The sequence below is a fragment of the Rhinolophus sinicus genome, chromosome 14 (assembly GCF_057876585.1).
Source record: "Rhinolophus sinicus isolate RSI-liver-muscle chromosome 14, RSI-T2T, whole genome shotgun sequence".
NCBI lineage: Eukaryota > Metazoa > Chordata > Mammalia > Chiroptera > Rhinolophidae > Rhinolophus > Rhinolophus sinicus.
The window spans coordinates 54,893,514-54,912,338 of record NC_142514.1 but is presented as its reverse complement, the minus strand read 5'-3'; the positions used below and the strand labels follow the sequence as shown (position 1 = coordinate 54,912,338).

The window sequence follows — 18,825 nt, the reverse complement described above, 5'->3', positions numbered from 1 at the left end:
TTCTCAGCCTCAAACTGAGCTGCAGCATTAAAAGTATTAAATAAGAAATGTATGTGTAGAAGCGCAATAAACTATAAAGGATTTTACAAAGTAACTTAATTTTAGAATAATCTATACTAATGGGTGTGTCCTGGATATAAGCTCTCTGAATTTATGGTCAAAGGTTTTCACAGTTTGGTTTAAATTCTATACAAATGAAGGGTTCTAGCCATTTATCTGGCATTTTGTGAGAAACTAAAATGATCATTAGAAGGCAAAAATCACCAAAATGCCCCGTGAGCTAAATCTACTGAAATCAGGGATAATGCATTCCAACATTATGACGTGCATTATCTTCTATTTTCCTTCCAGGTGGATGGCTCATACTGTTTGCCATCATGCTGAGGTTGGTGGCAGCTTGCCCTGCGTCATGTGTCGTGTGCACCAAAGACGTAACCCTATGTCACCAGCTAACATATATAGTAGGTAATGACACCAATAACTAAAAAACAATGTTCAGGGTACCAGGAAAATTCACTGTCATGCTCTTCATTGTACCGACTGCTTTCTGGGCTCTGCCTAAAGAGGTAAACTTTTAAAAAGTAAGCCTTTCCAGGGACTAGAGACTTCTAATGTTATTTTACTTTCCTGTTCCTGGTGGTCTCAAGCAAAACTATTGAAAGACTTTCAAAGGTATGAAGGTAGATTCTTATTACAAAAGAGTAGCACCATTTTATGCAGCTACACTTTTTTTTTAATAAAAGAAAAAAATACATCACTTTAATGATATGGATTTTATCCATACTTTGTATACATTTGAACCCTACCACTGGCTGGAAGAAATATCAATGAATCAGAAACCCGAACTGCAAATGTTCAGCATTAGTAAGACTAAGTGATGTACCAGCAAAATAGATTATTATCAAAGTGCATCTAATTTTCAAAGTCTAGTCTTTTTTTATTGGTGGTAAATGAGCTGTAGAAATGCTAACAAGATATGCTGCCTGTATTCATTACATATTGGTTGCTTAAGTCAACAATTTAATAAGACACCTTATTAACAAATTTGAGGAGAATGTGATTTACATCCTGATATAGCCAAGAAGAGATAAACAAGCTATAAACTGTATCACTGGAAAATTTTCAGGAATAAGTCTGGGTTAAGATAGAGTGTTAGAGGATCATTTCTTTCATTTCTAAAATCCTATGACTTTATGGGAATTAAGAGGTAGATGTTATTGTCCCCCCTGACAGGAGAGGGACTGTTTGAAGGCTAGTTGGTTGTACACTGTTTCCAGTCAGCATTGAAAATACTTAAATACCAAACTCTCACCCTCTCAGGGTGAGACTTCACTACATTTATTTTTTTCTGCTCAGCAATAGCTACTATCTATAAGAAACAAATATTGCTCATTTACATTGCTGCACCTCTGTATCTTCCTTCTCATTTACAGAATGCCACAATTGTGAAGTTAGATTTCATAAACACAGAGAAGTGAATGGATGACTTGCAAATGGAGCTGCTGTCTAGTCCTAGACAAGAAGTAATTGACAGACACAATAGCTTGCTCCCTCAGAGTCTACGAATCCCTTGAGGACTGGGGAGCCATAAAAACAAAACTCCCTCAACCCATCTCAACAACGATGAGAGGAACAAAATGCTGAACTGGCCAGAATTAATAGAATTCAAATAGTAATAAATTAAAAAAACAAAAAACAAAACCATGACTTAGCTTGTTCGTGCTGCAGAGATGGGGGCAATTCTTCCAAAGAAGGCACAGCGAAAATCCTTTGTCTTTTACATTTTTTTAAATCTCTTTGTTTCAGCCATGTGGTCTGAATTTCATAAGGGAATTGTGATTTGCTTCCCCCATGATAGATCCTTCTAATATCACCTGTAGACCTCCCAGGGACAATGGCCTCTTCCATCCTTATGACACTATCATTTGCAGTCAAAACAATTTTAGCATGATAAAGATGTGTTACAATAACTCCTGATTATAATATATCTTTATTGAGTTAAAACGCTTTGATTTCTAATGACACAGCAGTGATAGCTCTGAGGTGATTATGGTGAAGGGATTTAACAGTTGGAAGCCCTGAGTACCACCTGTCATCAAATGACGGACTTCATTGGAGGAAACAGATATTAGACAGGAAGCCAAGATGGCCCAGACTATAATGAGAACCCCACTGTCAGACCCTCAGGTTGTCTGGAGAGAATATAGATCCTTACCAAGTTGCCAACTTTTAGCCTGGAGCTAAAAAGCAGAAACCATCGCTCCTTCTCACTCCCCTCCCCCACCCCGCCCCAACCCACACCTTTATGTTTGAGAGAAAAGATGATTCACTTCACAGTATAAATCTACATTGCTAGTGGAAAACTGCAACAGGCTCAGGCGTAGGGTCGGCTTTTGGGTGAATCGGTACTGGGCCAGCAAGGCTGGAGCAGGTTGGTACACAGCCCCACAGACAGGAAGCCTGAAAAGCCACCTTATAAAAAAACATCAATGACAATAATCCCAAACAATGAATTAACTTTGACATGTAAAGGAAAAGATGGGTTTATGTGTCTCAAATAAACGTATGTCACAGCAATGAATAAAAAAAATCCTTCATTCTGATAAAGAGCCAACCTCCCCTTACACTGAAAATCAGAGCCTCATTTCCATGTTGTTTATTGTTCTCACCCAGGTGATGCGATTGCTCAGAGGGTGCTATCTTTGTTCCCCACGCTACTCTCCCCTCCCACTTGTGTGTGTGTATCGTGCTTCTAGTCTGTGATTTTCTTCCCCACAGCAGCCCCTGTGACCACGAGAGTTCTAATCGTCACTGATGGATCCCTCTCCTCTATAGAGAGCACAAATCTGTCCCTCTTGTTTAATCTCGCCCTGCTGTCCTTGAGCAGAAATGGCATTGAGGATGTTCGGGACGACGCCCTGCATGGCCTCTCCAAGTTGCGGACGCTGCTGCTGGAGCACAACCAAATATCCAGCGCCGCCCTCACGGATCGCACCTTCAGCAAGCTCCGCAGCCTGCAGGTGCTGGCGCTCAGCAGGAACGTGCTCCGCACCCTGCGAGGGTCCTGGTTCCGAAACACCAGGGGCCTGACCCGGCTCCAGCTCGATGGGAATCAGATCACGAATCTGACAGACAGTTCTTTTGGAGGCACGAAGCTCCACAGTCTCAGGCATCTGGATTTATCTAACAATTTTATTTCCTACATTGGGAAAGATGCCTTCCAGCCCCTGCCTCAACTTCAGGAAGTGGACCTTTCCCGAAATAGGTTGGCACAAATGCCGGATGTTTTTACTCCAATGAAGCAGCTCATCCTTCTGAGCTTAGATGAGAACCAGTGGAGCTGCACTTGTGAGCTCTACCCCCTCGCCAGGTTTTTAAGAAACTACATTAAGTCTTCTGCTCGCAAGCTCAGGAATGCCGAGGGCTTACACTGTCAGCTGTCCACCACAGCTGTGGCCAGTGCCAAGAGTGTGCTGAGGCTGTCTGAGGCCAACTGTGATTCCAAGGCTCCCAACCTCACTCTGGTTCTAAAGGACCGAAGTCCCCTCCCCCCGGGGCAGGACGTGGCCCTGCTGACTGTACTTGGCTTTGCAGGTACGCCAGGGAGAAGTGTGCCCTGCTCTCCTCCCTTCTCTCGTTCAGATTCTGGATGTACACTAAGGGATGCCTTTCTCTGGCACGTGGGGACATTTGCCAGGGCATGTGGAGGGGGGAGGTTGTCAGCAGATGTGGGAGGATGTTAGCTGATTTGGCACAGGCTGCAAGAATTTCCTGTTGCGGAGAAGCTGTCTAACATACAGGAAAGGGCCCTGCACCAGAATTCGAGAGCTCTAGTCCCCGTATAATTGGCACTGTGATCCTGAGTAAGTTAACTTGCTGTGTAGACTTCAGTATTCTTGTCTGTCATGAGGAAATAGTATCTGTAGTTTATCAAGTGTCCATTTGCCAAAGAGCACTGGTGCTTTCATTGAGAGACAGGGGTTTAAAAAGTTCTGAGCCATAGACAGTCTCTTTCGTGAAGACACGCACACCTGTGTGCCTCTCCGTGTTGTTGGGAGAATTATTGGGCTTTACCAAGTGCACAAGGAGAGGCGGTTATGACCTTCACGTGCATCCTACTCTATAGCGGTTGTATGGCACAGCGATGAAGTGTATGAGCTCTGCAGTTGGATTGTCCAGGTTTGAGTCCTCGCTCTGCTCTTACTTCCTGTGTGACTTTGGGCAAGTTATTTGACCTCTCTGTGCCTTGGTTTCCTCCTGTTGGGGGTTTTGCATGCTAAGATTTCTGTTTTTCTAACTCTTTCAAAAATGTGGCCCATACCTCCCCAGACCGACTAAGTAGAGGATGATGATAGTCCACTTTAAATTTTCTATGGTAGTTTAAAAAAGTTATGCATCAGCTGTTACTCCCTCTCACTGAATGAATGATATAAAGTGATATGCTTGTTGTCACTAGTGGAAGACCAAATATGCATGAGATTTCTTGAGTTATCTACCTCAATGTGTGTTTTCCCCCTATGCTTGTAGTGCATGGTGAAATCCTCTACATCTGTGGTAACCATGGTGATGAGAAGTGTGTGTGTGTGTGTGTGTGTGTGTGTGTGTGTGTGTGTGTGTGTGTGTTGGGGGGGGGCTTCCCCAAAGCCGGAAGACCAGACACTTACAAATGGCATCCAGGATTGAACTGAAATATTTTGAATATGTGCTGTAAATAACTATTCCATAGAAGATTTTCAGCGAATTAATTAAATGTCAGATTTTTCAATTCTAACAGTTATAATCAGGATAGATGGAGACCAGCATCAGGTCTAGACAAGGGAACTATCACTAGCAGTAATCAAACTTACTTGAAAGTCAATTCAAATCCTTTCAGAAAGATAAATTGTTTTAAAAACTGTGCAACCATGTCAGTAATTATATGTGCTAAGAAACAATTTACCATAAAAGACAAAACAATAGGGCAGCAGACAGTTTCATCCTTAAATGTGCTTCTTAGAATACTAGTCCTAGGAGATAATTAATAGATATTTTAATAAAAACAAACACAAATGCACATATACGCGGTCTGTAGGGGGGTTCAAACAGATTTGGGCAATGCTGGATTAAACCAAGTGAAATAGGCTTCTTTAAACTGCAGCGTTTCTCATTGCTTTTCATTCCCTAATGAGCATTGTGAGTCTCTAAGAGGATGATATAATGTGGAGCATTTCTCAAACTTACTGACCATAAACCCTTTTTGTCACAGCGGATTTCATTGAATTATGCTTTGTAGGACATCGTTTTGGAAATATCATAATACGGCAATTTTCAATATCTTCTAGGCATCTTTTATATCTAATTTCAAAAAAGAGTTTGCTAAATTAACAACTCTGCACTAGTAAAGAGAAAGATACAAATTCCAAAAGAGTCCAAAAATTTTGTCAAAAATGATAGAAAGCTTAATATACATGAATAAAATATGATAAATTCTAAATATAATTACATACCTGTTAGGTTATAGTGTGTGAAATTACCATAATAATGTATCTTTCATTGAGTAATTGTTAAAGATACTGTTTTTAAAAGAGTCTCCTTTTAAAAACCTTTGACTTTCGCTATCAATATACTGCATTAAGATTCTACTGCTTCTGAAGTAAAACTATAGTCACTTATCTATACCTCTAGATTGTGGCAAAAATACTTAGAACTATAATTTGGCCTCTGATTCCCTTTCTTCTTCAGCTATAGATAAATCATCACAATTCAAAGAAATATAAATAATCATATTCAGTTAATTTAAAACTAATATGTGGTTATTTGGCACCAAACACTGACATCTTGACACTTTTTGTTCTGTGACATGATGTATAGAAAGAGTAAGTTTTCATTGAAGCTGTAATGTGTTTTTAATAGTTCAGTGAGAGCTTATCATTGATTTTGCTTTTTATTTTGTTTAGTTTTTCCAACTCAGATAGATTGTCAGAACATCTTTTTAAAAATAGCAACAATGCCCATGGCAATGAAAATTCAACCATCTTCCTAATAGCACGTTCAGTCTGCCTAGAAGCTTCATTTGCTGCTTTTACTCTCTGCACGAATGGAAAATGACCATACTTGACTGGTAATGTGATACAGACAGACCTGTAGCATCAACAGCAGGAGAGTGAGCGGTTCCTTGCTGATTAGACACAATAAGAGGAGCAACTTTATCCTATAATCAGATTATGCCTGCTCATATTTTCAATGGCTGATACATGTATTTAAGAACATTTAGGTGTTTCTTTCTTTTATGGTTTGGTTTAGTACCTGCTTCGGACATACATAGTAGTCTCATAATGATTTGTTTTTTTGGATTCCCCCCCCCCACCAGCTGAGTGTTCTAGGACCTATTATTAGGGCGATAGAAAACCCAAGGCACAGAAGCAACAATCATAACCATCAACCACAATGACCACTCAGTTACCTTACTGTATCAAAATATTGTATTAAAATGTCACATATAATATGTCATTTAATCTCTGAGTGGTATTAATTATCCCCATTTGACTGTGGAGGAAAAATAAGGCTCAGAGAGGTTAGAAAACTTGCCCAAGAAAAGTGTCAGAACAGAGTTTTGGATCCTGGTTTCTTACTCCATGTAAGAGATATAGAATGTTTCTAAAATTTCATTATTTTTAATGTTTTTAACATTTGAAAACTAAATCACTTGTTTGGAATAACTCAAACTCTAGGATCTGACCATAAAGATATTCTGATCTAACTCTTGCCATTGCTTTTTTAAAATGTTGTGCCGTTAGTATAAATTAAATTATTTCAACAGGTTATAGCACTCTCCACGAGTGTATTATTGTAAAGTAAAGTCAAAAGGGACTTATAAGACCTCATGATCTAGTAAACCACACAATGTCTGGAGGATTTTACCAAAAACTGCCATTCTTTTTTATTAATCTTTGTCTTTAACAGAAAAATGAAACCACCATGCCTGACATCTTCTCTGTTCTTTCAAGTTTAAAAACAATGATCACATTTTCATTAAAGGTGTTTGCAGTGGAGAGAACCAGCCATGATACAGTCAACCAATGAGACGAGAATGCTGATATCATCTCATTCACACCTCATATCATTCATTCATCTGGAAATATCCTCATTTCCAAAGTCGGGGAACTGAGTTCTCCGGGGGAATTGACTTGCCCAAGGCCACACAGCAAGTTGTAGGCAGAGCTGAACTTAGAAGAGTGAGTTCCAAACTCAGTTGATATTGACACCATGTCGTCCTGATCACCAACCTGGGGATTTGTAAGATTAGACCCCTCAGTGCTTTTCACTACTAGAATTCGTAACCAGAATTCCTTCCGTTTATTTAAGAGTATTCAATAAACATTTCTGCAGTGCCTCTTCTGTGCCAGAGTTGTGAGCATTGGACATATGATGTTGAAGAAAATAGAAAAAGTCCATTTTCTCACAGTGCTTAACTCTAGTAGGAAAGGACAGCCAGTGAGCAAGAAAATGAGTAAGTGAACAGAATAGTTTTATACTTTTACAAGTGCTAAAGGAAAAAAGAAATCACTATGATAGAGAGGGAGTTGAGGTATAACTCAGAGACTTTAGTTTGAACTTCGAGGTGGTTGATGATGCCATTTGTTGAGATGGGAAACAATGAAGGAGAAACAGGTTAGACTACGCACTTGAATTTGAGAAACACTACTCTTCACAATTTGAGTCAGAGGATAAGCTGTACCTACATACTAGAACATGAAATGACAGTACCAGGCGGTCTAAACTATGATGTCAATCATTTTGTTGTGGAAGTTAATCAGGGAGTCATCTTTGCAAGATTAAAAAGAAAGACGGCAAAGGTATCAAGAAATTTGGAGATGATGATTTAGATTTTAAAGGATAAATAAAATGCAAATAAGCAGAGATAGGAGAAAATATTACAAGCGTCACTAAGAGCATACACAAAGGCTTAGAAGTACATTTTAAGCGTAATGAATTAAAGAGTTTAAAATCCAGTGTTTGAATGCGGAAACTAATGAAGCATAAGGCTAGGAAGGGAGGTCATGTCCAGATTGCACCAAGTCTTGAATGTCAAGGAGTTTGGCCTTTATGCTAATAGTAAGCCAAGGGCATTTGCTGAGCTAGGGGGTGAATCTATAGGGATGCTTAAAATATGGCAATAGCATGTGGAATCAATTTTTCTTTTTGAGGAGGATGTTATGGCATATGAAAATTTTAGGGTATATACTAAATGTGAACTGTTTTGGGGACTGACTATGGGATTAAGAAATAGGAAATTTGGAATTAGATTGGTTTCCCACAGGTTGGAAAATAACTTTAATGCAGGGATTATTTTATCTTGAGTGAATTTCAGTCCATGAAAAAAATCTTTTTTGTACCAAAGACATTCCAGATGGTATTGTTTCTTATCATTTTTAACAGATACAAAGAAAGACCCAAATTAGAAAACAGAACACTGTCAATAATACAGCCTCTGTCTGGACTGATATTCTTCCACATGGTGGTAAACCTCCCACCTCTTCTGATGCCCGTTAAGCCATTAATCTTGATATATGTGGAGCTCGCATTTGGTGGTTTATATGTGTCTTCCTATGATGTTATCTTTTAATAGTCTCTCTATTTGTCACAGGAGCTGTTGGTCTCACTTGCCTAGGTTTAGTTGTTTTTAACTGGAAACTCCAACAAGGCAAAGTAAATGAACAATCAGAAAACCTTTGTTGCAGAACCTTCGGTGAATCCCTGTGTGCTCACGAGGCAAGAAATTACCAAGCTAAGGGCTACTGTAACTGCCACTTAACTCAGGAGAAGGAGACAAAGGTCATGTCCATGGTGGGGTCCAGAAAGGAAATGCCACCTTTACAGGAAAACAGCCAGCAAGCAGCACAGGCCTCTGAGTCCACAGACCTTGAAAGATCATTTAGAAACCGGGAAGGGAAGGACCACAGGGCAGACAGCTCTGTCTTCTGCCTTGGTGGCAGATTGCTGCAGTCGGGATGTTCAGAGGCCCCTGGGAATTCCGCAGCTTTTAATGAAGCGGGCTTACTTACAAGATGTCCAAAGCGAGTTGAAAAGCTAAGGAATCTTATGTCTGGGGAAATCCAACCTCAAACTGTGCCACAGCATGTAACGAGAACAACAGGTGAGTTGACTTGTTTTAGAAAATCCCACTGTGTTTAAATCCCTCTGAAGGAGGTAGCTTCTTAATTTCCTCAACAGGAGAATATCCTAAATATCATTGTAGCACCAGTATATTCCTTTTCTAAAGACGCTGGGCATGTGTGTGTGTGTGTGTGTGTGTGTGTGTGTGTGTGTGTGTGTGTGTGTGTGTGTGGTGAGGTGCAGATGGAGACTTCCTACCCTCCACCCTCAGGAGCTGAGAGTACACCTTGTGCCTGTTAGAAAGTGAATGTTGTGACCCAATACCTAACAATGCTAAAAAAAAAAAAAAAGAAAAAAAAAAAAAAAAGGAACCTTTTTAAATAGCAATAGTGTGCTGTGAAGATTTATGGGAGGCTGAATATCGGCTTCCATTCCAACATCCTTTGAGCTCTAATGCCAATTCTGCAGTAAGCAACCTTCCCGGAGCATGACATGTTAGAAGAATGGGTCTTCTAATGCTAGTGATTCATTTCAGGAATGATGTCAAGACACATACTTTGCTTGCTGAGCTGTCAGGGATGATAGCTTCCCAGTCCAGGGAAAGCCAGGACTTAATTCATTGTCCCATGTTGGGAGCCAAGTGAATCTGGCCGTGACATCTTCCCACTGTACATGGGCAATGTCAATATTTAGGTGGAGGCAATGAATTACATGTCTTCCTTTTTCTTCCTGAATAGTAAGGCGATGCTTTCAGGCTCAGCAGTGAAAACTTTGACAGCTGCTCTGTAAAGAGGTTCCTGTCATTTATTTGAATTGGTTTACAACAAGCAAAGCTTTCTCACAGAATATGAACGACAGAGGTACTGCACCAAGAAATTCTTACCATGGGAATCTGGTCCTAAGGATGGATTTGCAGACAACTGGAAAAGAATGCAATTGTATGTTATTTCACATGTAGCATAAGGCAGGATGTGAATTTATGCCATTGCATTCTCAGATTCCAGTTCTTACCAGTTTTGGGGGACTGGTGATTTGACTCAAGAGAGGCTGAGGAAAGAAACATCTGCCACAGAAAACAGATCTGAATGGTTTTATTTTATAAATAAATAAGCACTTAGCCTTTCAATAGAATCATATCTTAGGCAGATGTTTTATTTTAGCTTTGTCCAATGCCTTAACTTCTCTGTGGGAAACCCCTACACTGAAGGGAATATGGTCTCTTCATCACTTAAAACCCATTTCCTTGTTTCACAAAGAGAACACGGTTGGTCAAATCCATACAATTACTTTCAAGAAACACTTGAAATTCTGCTACATGCCAGGCATTGTACTGGAGCTGGAGAGGACAGGTATTTGAGGAGAGAACAACCAAGGCCATACCTGCTCCAGAACAGACATCAGGAAGAGGCATTATCACTCTGATTCTGCCTTCTAACTGGGAAGCACAGACTCAGTATTTCAGGGGTAGAGGAGACTTCAGAAATGATCTAGTCAAATTGTTCTTCATATTTATCTCTAAGTCAGATAACTCTGTTAGAATCTAATAAAGGCTACGCATTCTTTCCCCAGAATAATTTTATACCCACATAAATTTTATACCCACATAAAGTTATATCCACATAAAGTTCCCATCTAGTCTAATCTTCTGATATCCAGAGAGTAACTGGCTTCTCAAGGTCACTCAGAAAGTTGAAGGCAGATCTTAGATTAGCATTAGAAGCTAGTCCAGAGTTTACTTCACCTCTTCCTCTCTATCACTGAACAGAAACACTTCTTTCTTCCTCTGGATAGATCAAACAATTTCACAAAACAAGAGAAAATGCACCGATCAGATATAATTCTAAACTTAATATGCACTGCGCTTACGCGGGTAAGGTTTTGTGTCAGACAGACCTGGGTTAAGTTTTGTCCATATCATTTAGCTGACATGTGACTGGGGAAAATGTCCAACCTCTCTAAGCTTGTTTCTTCATCTAAAGGTGATAATAGGACTTGTCCAATAGGACAAACTGCCAAATGGATCAGGTCCAATGGATCAGGACTTTTGTGAATATTCAATGAGATAATGAATGTAAAATATTTAGCACAATGCCTGGCTCTTAGTATATGCTCAATTAATGGCAAATGTTATTATTACTTTTGTCATTAATGTTATTTAAAATGTATCATTAACCTGTACCATGTAAAGATCCCAGACAGAGATTCTTGCAACACAGACCAGGCCGTATGCCAAAATACTTATTCATTTAACAAATATTTAATGACTACTGTATTAAGTGATGGGACATAAAATAGATATGGTCTCTGCTTTGATGGAGCGAGCCAATAGTGTCACAAGTAGTTTTCTTTTGTTGTTGACATTATTCTCTACTTGAAACTTGGACACTACTCAATATTGTATCATGTTCTTCCTAATATTTAGTTCCCAATAGAAAATGAATGCCATAGAAAATTGCTATAGCTATTTGAAAAGGATTTAAGTATTATTCGTATTTAAAGCTCACCTAACCAACAACTAATCAAAAGATGTACAACTCAGAACATTTTTATTTCTAATTCCATAACTTGTAATTCAGCATTCACAACTGATTAAAATGTGGCCAAAAAGAAAGTCATCGCAAACACACCAAACTGCCAAATGTCCATTGTGGATTTGGAAAAATTAGGATATATTCAGGAATTGCCATAATTAGAGGAGTCATTTTTGCACCTTTCATAAGGTTTCTAAGCATGTGTTTGGGTAGGGTAATAAAACGGCTCAGAGTTAAATTCCTGCATTTATTTTTCTGCAGATATCAGCAGTGACACATTTAGTGGAAGATACGCAACATCCGCGTCAGCCTTGGCAAGAGAGAGTCTTGAAAAGCATTTAAGAATTGAATCATGGCAACCTCCAATAGAAAAAGAAGACAATGGCTTACAACCTCACAGGCAGAAACATTTTATGACAAGCTCATTGTCCAAGTCTTGTGAGCCTGAGGAACACTGTGTACAAAAGATCCTACAAAAACATAGATCAAAACATGAAGATCCTTGTGGACTGTTCAAACAGAGCAGCCCTAGGTATTTTCAGCCAAACAAATCTCTTATCTGTAAATATGTGCCCTATGATCAATTTCGAGATTATGGGAAAGAAAAAAAGCCAAATCGTCGAGAACATTCAAAGCTCGAGAAAGAGCAAATCCAAATTTACAGTGCAATAGAAAAATTCCTTATGAGGGAGGACAACATGGAGTTACCAACAAATAGCAAGAAAACATATTCCCCTAAGAAGGTTAGCTTCCACGATCCTGATTTAATTGAAAAAAATAGGTCGGTGATGCCATCCAAAACATCAACCCATTGGAAACAGCAGAAAAATCAAAGGAACCATCTGACCAACTTGAATTTCAAAAAATGTAGCAACCCTTGGGAGAGAAACAAAGGAGGGAAATGGCCTACTGATCCACAGAATGTGAAAAGAAAGAGAACCATTCAATCTGACCTCAAAGGGAAAATGAAAAAACAAAATTTAAGGATAAAATTAAATTTACACCCTTTTAGAAAAGTCAGAGTCCATCCAGAAAAATCCTTGCCGGAACTCCCAAAGAAGTACAACCAAGTATCATTACCTCCTAATGAATTACCCAAAGCTTCTGAGAAAGAAGCCAAACTAAACCTCCTGTCCTCTGCAGATTTTCCCCAACAGCCAGAGAGTAACAACTATGTTACACTCACTTCAAAGGGGATGCCTCTCAAACATGCCCCCCAACAGACCCCATATTACAAAAAACGCACGAAAAAGGCTCCTCTGTTCCATGCTAACAAGTTAGCTGTAGTCAGCCAGAGCTCTATGGAAGGCAGCTGTCAGCCTGCTGGTCACATTCCTGATGCAAACCCAGCAACACCCGCTGGGCTCACACCTATCAGAGCTGAACACAGGAACTTACACTCTCAATTCTCAGCTGAGCAAATGCAGGGGGCAACTCACCTCACATTGGAAGTTCCTGGATATTTACCAGCTTCTTGGGAAAATACAGGAAGTGATGTTTTAGCATCCTGCCATTCCAGGGGCGCTACTGACTGGCAGACAACAGAGCCCACTGAGCTTATGGAGCAGGACATATCAAAGACCAGTGGGTTAAACCAGTTTTCTTTGTCCTTGGAAAATCAAACACAGCTGGTGGGTGTCCACAAGACTGACACCTACAAGGAACATATTTTAGATCAAAATCAAACATTACAACAGGCAGAACAACGCTCAAGTAACGAACAGCCTGGAAACGAATTAAAAACAATAATGACAAAATCCCAAATACCACATTGGGTTATGGAAAGTTATGTTATGGATGAGGCAAGTCATGTAGAAAAAAATCTTTCTGAAACAGAAACTTGTGATTCCTCTCTCATTCCCCAGACACAATCCAAGGGCAACCTAACATTTATGAAGACAAATTCCATCCCATACCAAAATAGAATAGGACTTCCCAAGGATATCAGTACTTCTCTTAGTGCTCAAACCGTTTGGCATCTAACCAACGGTAGTGAAAAAGGAACTGACAGCACAAGTGCATTGCCCAGAGATGATGGCACTGAAGCACTGGAGATTAAAATAGTAGGGAAAGAGGAGAAAAACATGCCAGATGAAAGCAAGGCAAATCCTGGTATGTTAATTCAAACCCGACAGATGACCTTAAAAGGAGACACAAAAGAAAAGCAGCAAACTTGGGAAAATGGAAAAAGTAAAAAACTTACATTACATGATTCAAGTTCTGTTGAGGTGACTATTACAGCTGAGGATTTGAATATCACGAGTTCCCATGAAACTGAAAATAGACTACCTCCTAGTGAAGTAGATCTTCAAATGAATAGTAACACGCATGATTTGAGAAAAGCTCAAAAATAGTACACCAGATAAAGATAGCAGTGCACATAAAGAAGGCACAGTGACAGTGGCGACACATGAAGCACTGTCCCTCTTACCATAGTTAAAAGACATTAGTTTTGAGGCCGAAAATGAGGTGCCTTTAATTCCTAGAAGAATAAATGAAGCTGAAAACTCTGCTCCCAAACCTACACGGTACCCACCATCTGCTGCATATGCTAATATATCACCGTTAGAAGCAGAACAAAGTGAACAAAATAACTCAAATAATAATCATTTTCTACCTTAGTTTTCTTCAAAAGGACACACAAACACCCCCTAGCTTTTGCATGCACTTCAAATGCATGACTTGGTAGGAAAAAATCCTCGGTAACTCTTTGTTATCAATGAAATAAAAGTACATGGTCGAATACAATGCAAAAATCAGTGATAGAGATAGAAGATATGTTTGACACAATTAATTGAGTTTGCTTCTCTAAGGAATGGGAAAATGGGAAAGAAAAGTTTTGCCTAGTCCTGAAAAAGAAAGCCAATTTTTTAAAAAAGCTTTAAGCAAATGAAAGATTAAAAAAGAAAAAAAGATTGACACTTGATTTTTATTTTATGGAAATTACTATACACATCTCAATTAGTGGTATTACAATATTGCTTTCTACACAGATGATTATATATTCATATTTGTGCCTGATCTGCTTTCCTAATTATGGTATGAAAAATAAAAATTGAGCTTTGCTTGTTAACTGTCGTCTAGCTGATATGCATACTGGTATATTTCAACCATTTGTGACTGTTCTGCTGACAATTATGCTAGATCATAAGTAGAAGTTTTTAAAACCTGTTAATTCTCTAAGAGAAAAAAAAAAAAATTAAAGATTTCTGTAAAATCCTATAACTCCACTAGGTGGAGATCTCGGCTTCAATCATTTCAGAAGAACAAATGGGGCTTTAAAATCAACACAATGGATACTGAACAAAAGGAATTTTAACAAGCTTTACTGCCAATTGTTATTAAGTTAAGATTTTGAAAACTAAATAACCCATTAGCATGTAAGCTTTCAAGGTTTGATCTCTTGAGTTTAGCATGCCACTATTGTTTGGTGTGGGTACTCCTTATGCACAGAAATTAAATGTGCTTATAAATATTAGATTTAAAAGGAATAACAGAATAAGCATCTCTCATTGAATGCCATATTTATTTGAAAGATAGAGGTATACTCAAAAAATTTTATTATTAATATCCCAGTGAACTGTTGAAACATACCATCATCATGGTATAGAATAATATTTCTCATATCCTAGTGGGGAAAAAAGAAGGCTGCAAAGGCAATACACTTCCTTTTCCCCTGTCTCTATATCTGTCTAGGTCTCTGTAGCTATAAATCTATATTTGGCAATATTATAAAGCTTAAAAGACGGTTAGAACAATGTAAATATCGCTTCCACACCCCACCTAGCTTCTGTTTTCTTTCCTATTCAAAACTGCCGGCAAATGATGTAACGTTCTTATTTTGAAAATCCCCAATCTTATTACCTCTCTTCTTTCCCTTTTTCCGCTGGATTCAAAATTTTCTTGCTTCTAACTTCAACTCCTCTCCCCTCTATTTTTGTTCAGAGTCTCTGCTTGAGCTTAATTCCCATGCCATCTGTCTGCCTCCCCTGATCCCACTTCATTTCCTTAAGTACGTTTAAGGTGAAAGGAGCACCTATGCCAACTTCTTGCACAATAACTTTATTCTAACTGACAGCTCCCTCAGTTTTGCAGACCAGGTCACTTTTTTTTTCTTGGTAGCTTCCCTTCTCTTTCCTTTTCCAATGTTTTCAGCACCTTCACCTTACTGCAGAGCCCTTGGTTGTGTTCTCTCACTGTCAGCAGTATCGCTGACATCCAAGAGCCTACTGAGTGCTCTGGTCACTAGCTGCCTCTCAGAAGGCGGGGATGACAGTTCTCTTGGACTCTTTTCTCTCTTCCATTTCCTGAATCCAGTCTTTGACCTGCTTGTGATGTTATGTTTCCTTTGAAGTAGTTCTCAGGTTTACCCCTGCTTCTGAATCCCCATGGTAACCACTGTAGTCTTTGAGTTGTAATCAACTGGATTACTGCAATGGCAGCCCAGCTGGATGCTCTGACTTCAGTGTCTTTTGCTTCTGCTTCAGCCCACTAGTTCTCTGTCTTCACTGGGCACAGATGACCTGGGGTGCTCGTTAAAATGCAAAGTCCCAGGTTCCATTCCAGAGATTTTGATTCAGTAGATTTGGAACAGGGTCCCAGAATCTTTGTTTTAACAAACATTCAAGGGTAATTGGGGGCATGTAATACATAGACTGCACATTAAGAAACAATGCTTAGCTATTTCAATGCACACTAGGAGATAATTCAATGTGTCACTATGGAATTGTATACAATTCTTCAAGTGAATAAATCCTTCATAACACACTCAGATGAATTTTCCAGAAAAAATTACTGTTCTCATATCTCTTCAATGCTTTAGAGACAAAAATACAATTGCCTATAACTTCAGGTGCTGATTCCCTATTCTGGTTTCCAAGGCATGCCAAAATCCAATCCCATCTAAGTATCAGTACTTTCTCCCACCTCTCACTGTTTTCCAATAAGCATCTCCCATCTCCAGTAGGCCTGTGTTCTCAATGTCCGCTCATATCTTTATGGGTCTTGACTAAGAAGACACACACAGGAAACAATAATGTGCTTCAAATTCAAGGAGTGAGGCAAAAACAGACATAAAAGAAAAAATGACCAGTGAAGTTGATAATGGAAGTTAATGACCAGGACAGCACGGCAGTAGTGTCTTTGATCTAAAGATGAACTTATTTCAGATGATGCCTGGTATCGGGATTTAACCCTGCAATGGCTGCAATGTTTCAATAACTAAGTCTCTCCCTTGTGTATTCTCACAACAAATGTGCACATGCTGTCTTTGCTTGGACTTGTTTTTCTCACTCACCAACCCTCTTCTTCAGCAAACTGCTGTTTATGCTTACGATCTCAGCTCAAGTGTCATTTCTTCCAGGCAGGCTTTCCTGACCTACACTAGCTCTGTGTCCTCCACTGGCTAGTATTCCTTTAGTACACTTGTTTTCCTTAATTTCAGCTTGTCACTATAAAATCATTAATGTGTTTATCCAGTTACTCTCCATTTGACTACTAGGCTTTAAACTCCATTGAGCATAACTCTATGGAACCTCAGCACCTACCCCTGGGGTTGTATATAGTAAAGATTCAGTAAATAATTGTTGAAAGAAAGAATTAAAACTAGCCCATTGTTTCTCTTTTCCTCACCACTCAGCCCACTGATGTGGTAAAGACCTTACTGGCCATGCAATGACAACTCAGGCATGTCATATACAGAAGCAGCCTAACTTCCTAAGGCTGAGATGGATACCACAGCCAAGCCAGGGCCCACCTGATATGCAAGATGCTGGCAGTCAGAGACTCTGCTTTCCTACTACTCTTTCTCCCCATTCTCCCTTCACCTCATCCCCATAAGCCCAGATATGTGCTGACAGTCTCCACTGCTTAGCAACTAAACTTTTTCACTCAGCATTTGATTTTTGTCCTCTTAGTATAGATCTATATCTATACATCTATGCCTATATCTATATCCATTTTATCTATATCCAGCCATCCATCCATCCATCCATCCATCCATCCATCCATCCATCCATCCATCTATCCATGTATCTATCTTAAGATTCTAAATCTTAAATGTACCCTCCTTTGGCCCTATTCTGGTTCTCATTTTCATTTCAAAACCTGTTACTGATGGCATCCATTCTACACCACCCCCCACCCCAAATGCTTTTAGAAGCTGCCAATTACTTGGTTTTATCTCCAAATTAAAACTTCCACAAGTCCTTTATCTATAACCACGAGATAAGTTAATAAAAGCAAAAGGGATTCCCTTGTCATTTTGTTATACTTTGGAACAGCTCACATCCCACAGAGAGAAGGAAATTCTGGATTAGGTGCTTGGCACATTTATTCCTAGAAAATATGACTGAGGTTCATACTGAAAGACTAGCAAAACTTATCCCAAACTATTTTATGTCATGTAATTTTTAAGATAAATTTTTCTGGACCTCGAAATCCAGATGAGGTGATTAGAGGCACTGATAAGTAATGGTGGTATTCAGTCATTTCCTCAACAGATGTTTTTGAACATCTACTAGGTACAGTTCTAGGTGTAGGGGTTATAATAGAAAAAAAAAAAACAAACAAACAAAATGAACAAACAAAAAGTCCCTGCTCTTATACAGCTAACATTCTGGTAGTGAGAGAAGATTCTACACAAATAACTGCATAATCTGTCACCTTAAATGGTCAGGCAGGAGTAGAGGTTACTTCCTTTGAGATACTCAACCCATGACCATAATAATCTTCACTTTCCTTCATAAGAATTTCTGGGTACTCCTGTGGGATCGGGTAATAAGTTGGTCTGGGTTTTGCCTTTAGAAAAAGAATGGAAAAGTGGCGTTTTCCTTCCCAACATCTGGACTGGGGCTTATTCTCTTTCTAATTTGGTGAAATACTTTCAGAGGTAACAACAGCTTTACTTTATTTTCTCCCTGGTGGAAGAGAGATAAAGTGCCTGGGGGAAGATCAGAAACAAGGACGTATGAGAAAAGGACAGCAATAACCAGGATAGTTTGGACTGGACGAATAAGGGCTATTAGGTGTTTATGTATAAGGAGTTCCAGTGTGAAGAACACGAACTAATCCCCTGCATTCAGAGCAGAAGGATCAATGAGAGCTGACGTCAAAACACAAGGATTTCAGCAGACAACCAAACATATTGGCAGGGGGATTCTTAGACGCTGCACTAAACTGCTACCAGGAAAGAAGTTGT

At 39.3% G+C, this 18,825-nt stretch overlaps 2 protein-coding genes across 4 annotated transcripts in view; one reads left to right on the top strand and one right to left on the bottom strand.

Moving 5' to 3' along the window:
* Nucleotides 1–18,825, bottom strand: part of TNNI3K (TNNI3 interacting kinase) — a 294,785-nt gene that overhangs the window by 59,366 nt on the left and 216,594 nt on the right. The gene's annotated exons all lie outside the window — the stretch shown is intronic.
* On the top strand, nt 356–18,070 carry LRRC53 (leucine rich repeat containing 53). Its single transcript, XM_088790027.1, is given in 5 exon segments — nt 356–431; nt 2,779–3,594; nt 8,627–9,136; nt 11,889–13,975; nt 13,977–18,070. Coding segments are annotated over 5 exon segments (3,762 nt in total). The 3' UTR covers nt 14,250–18,070.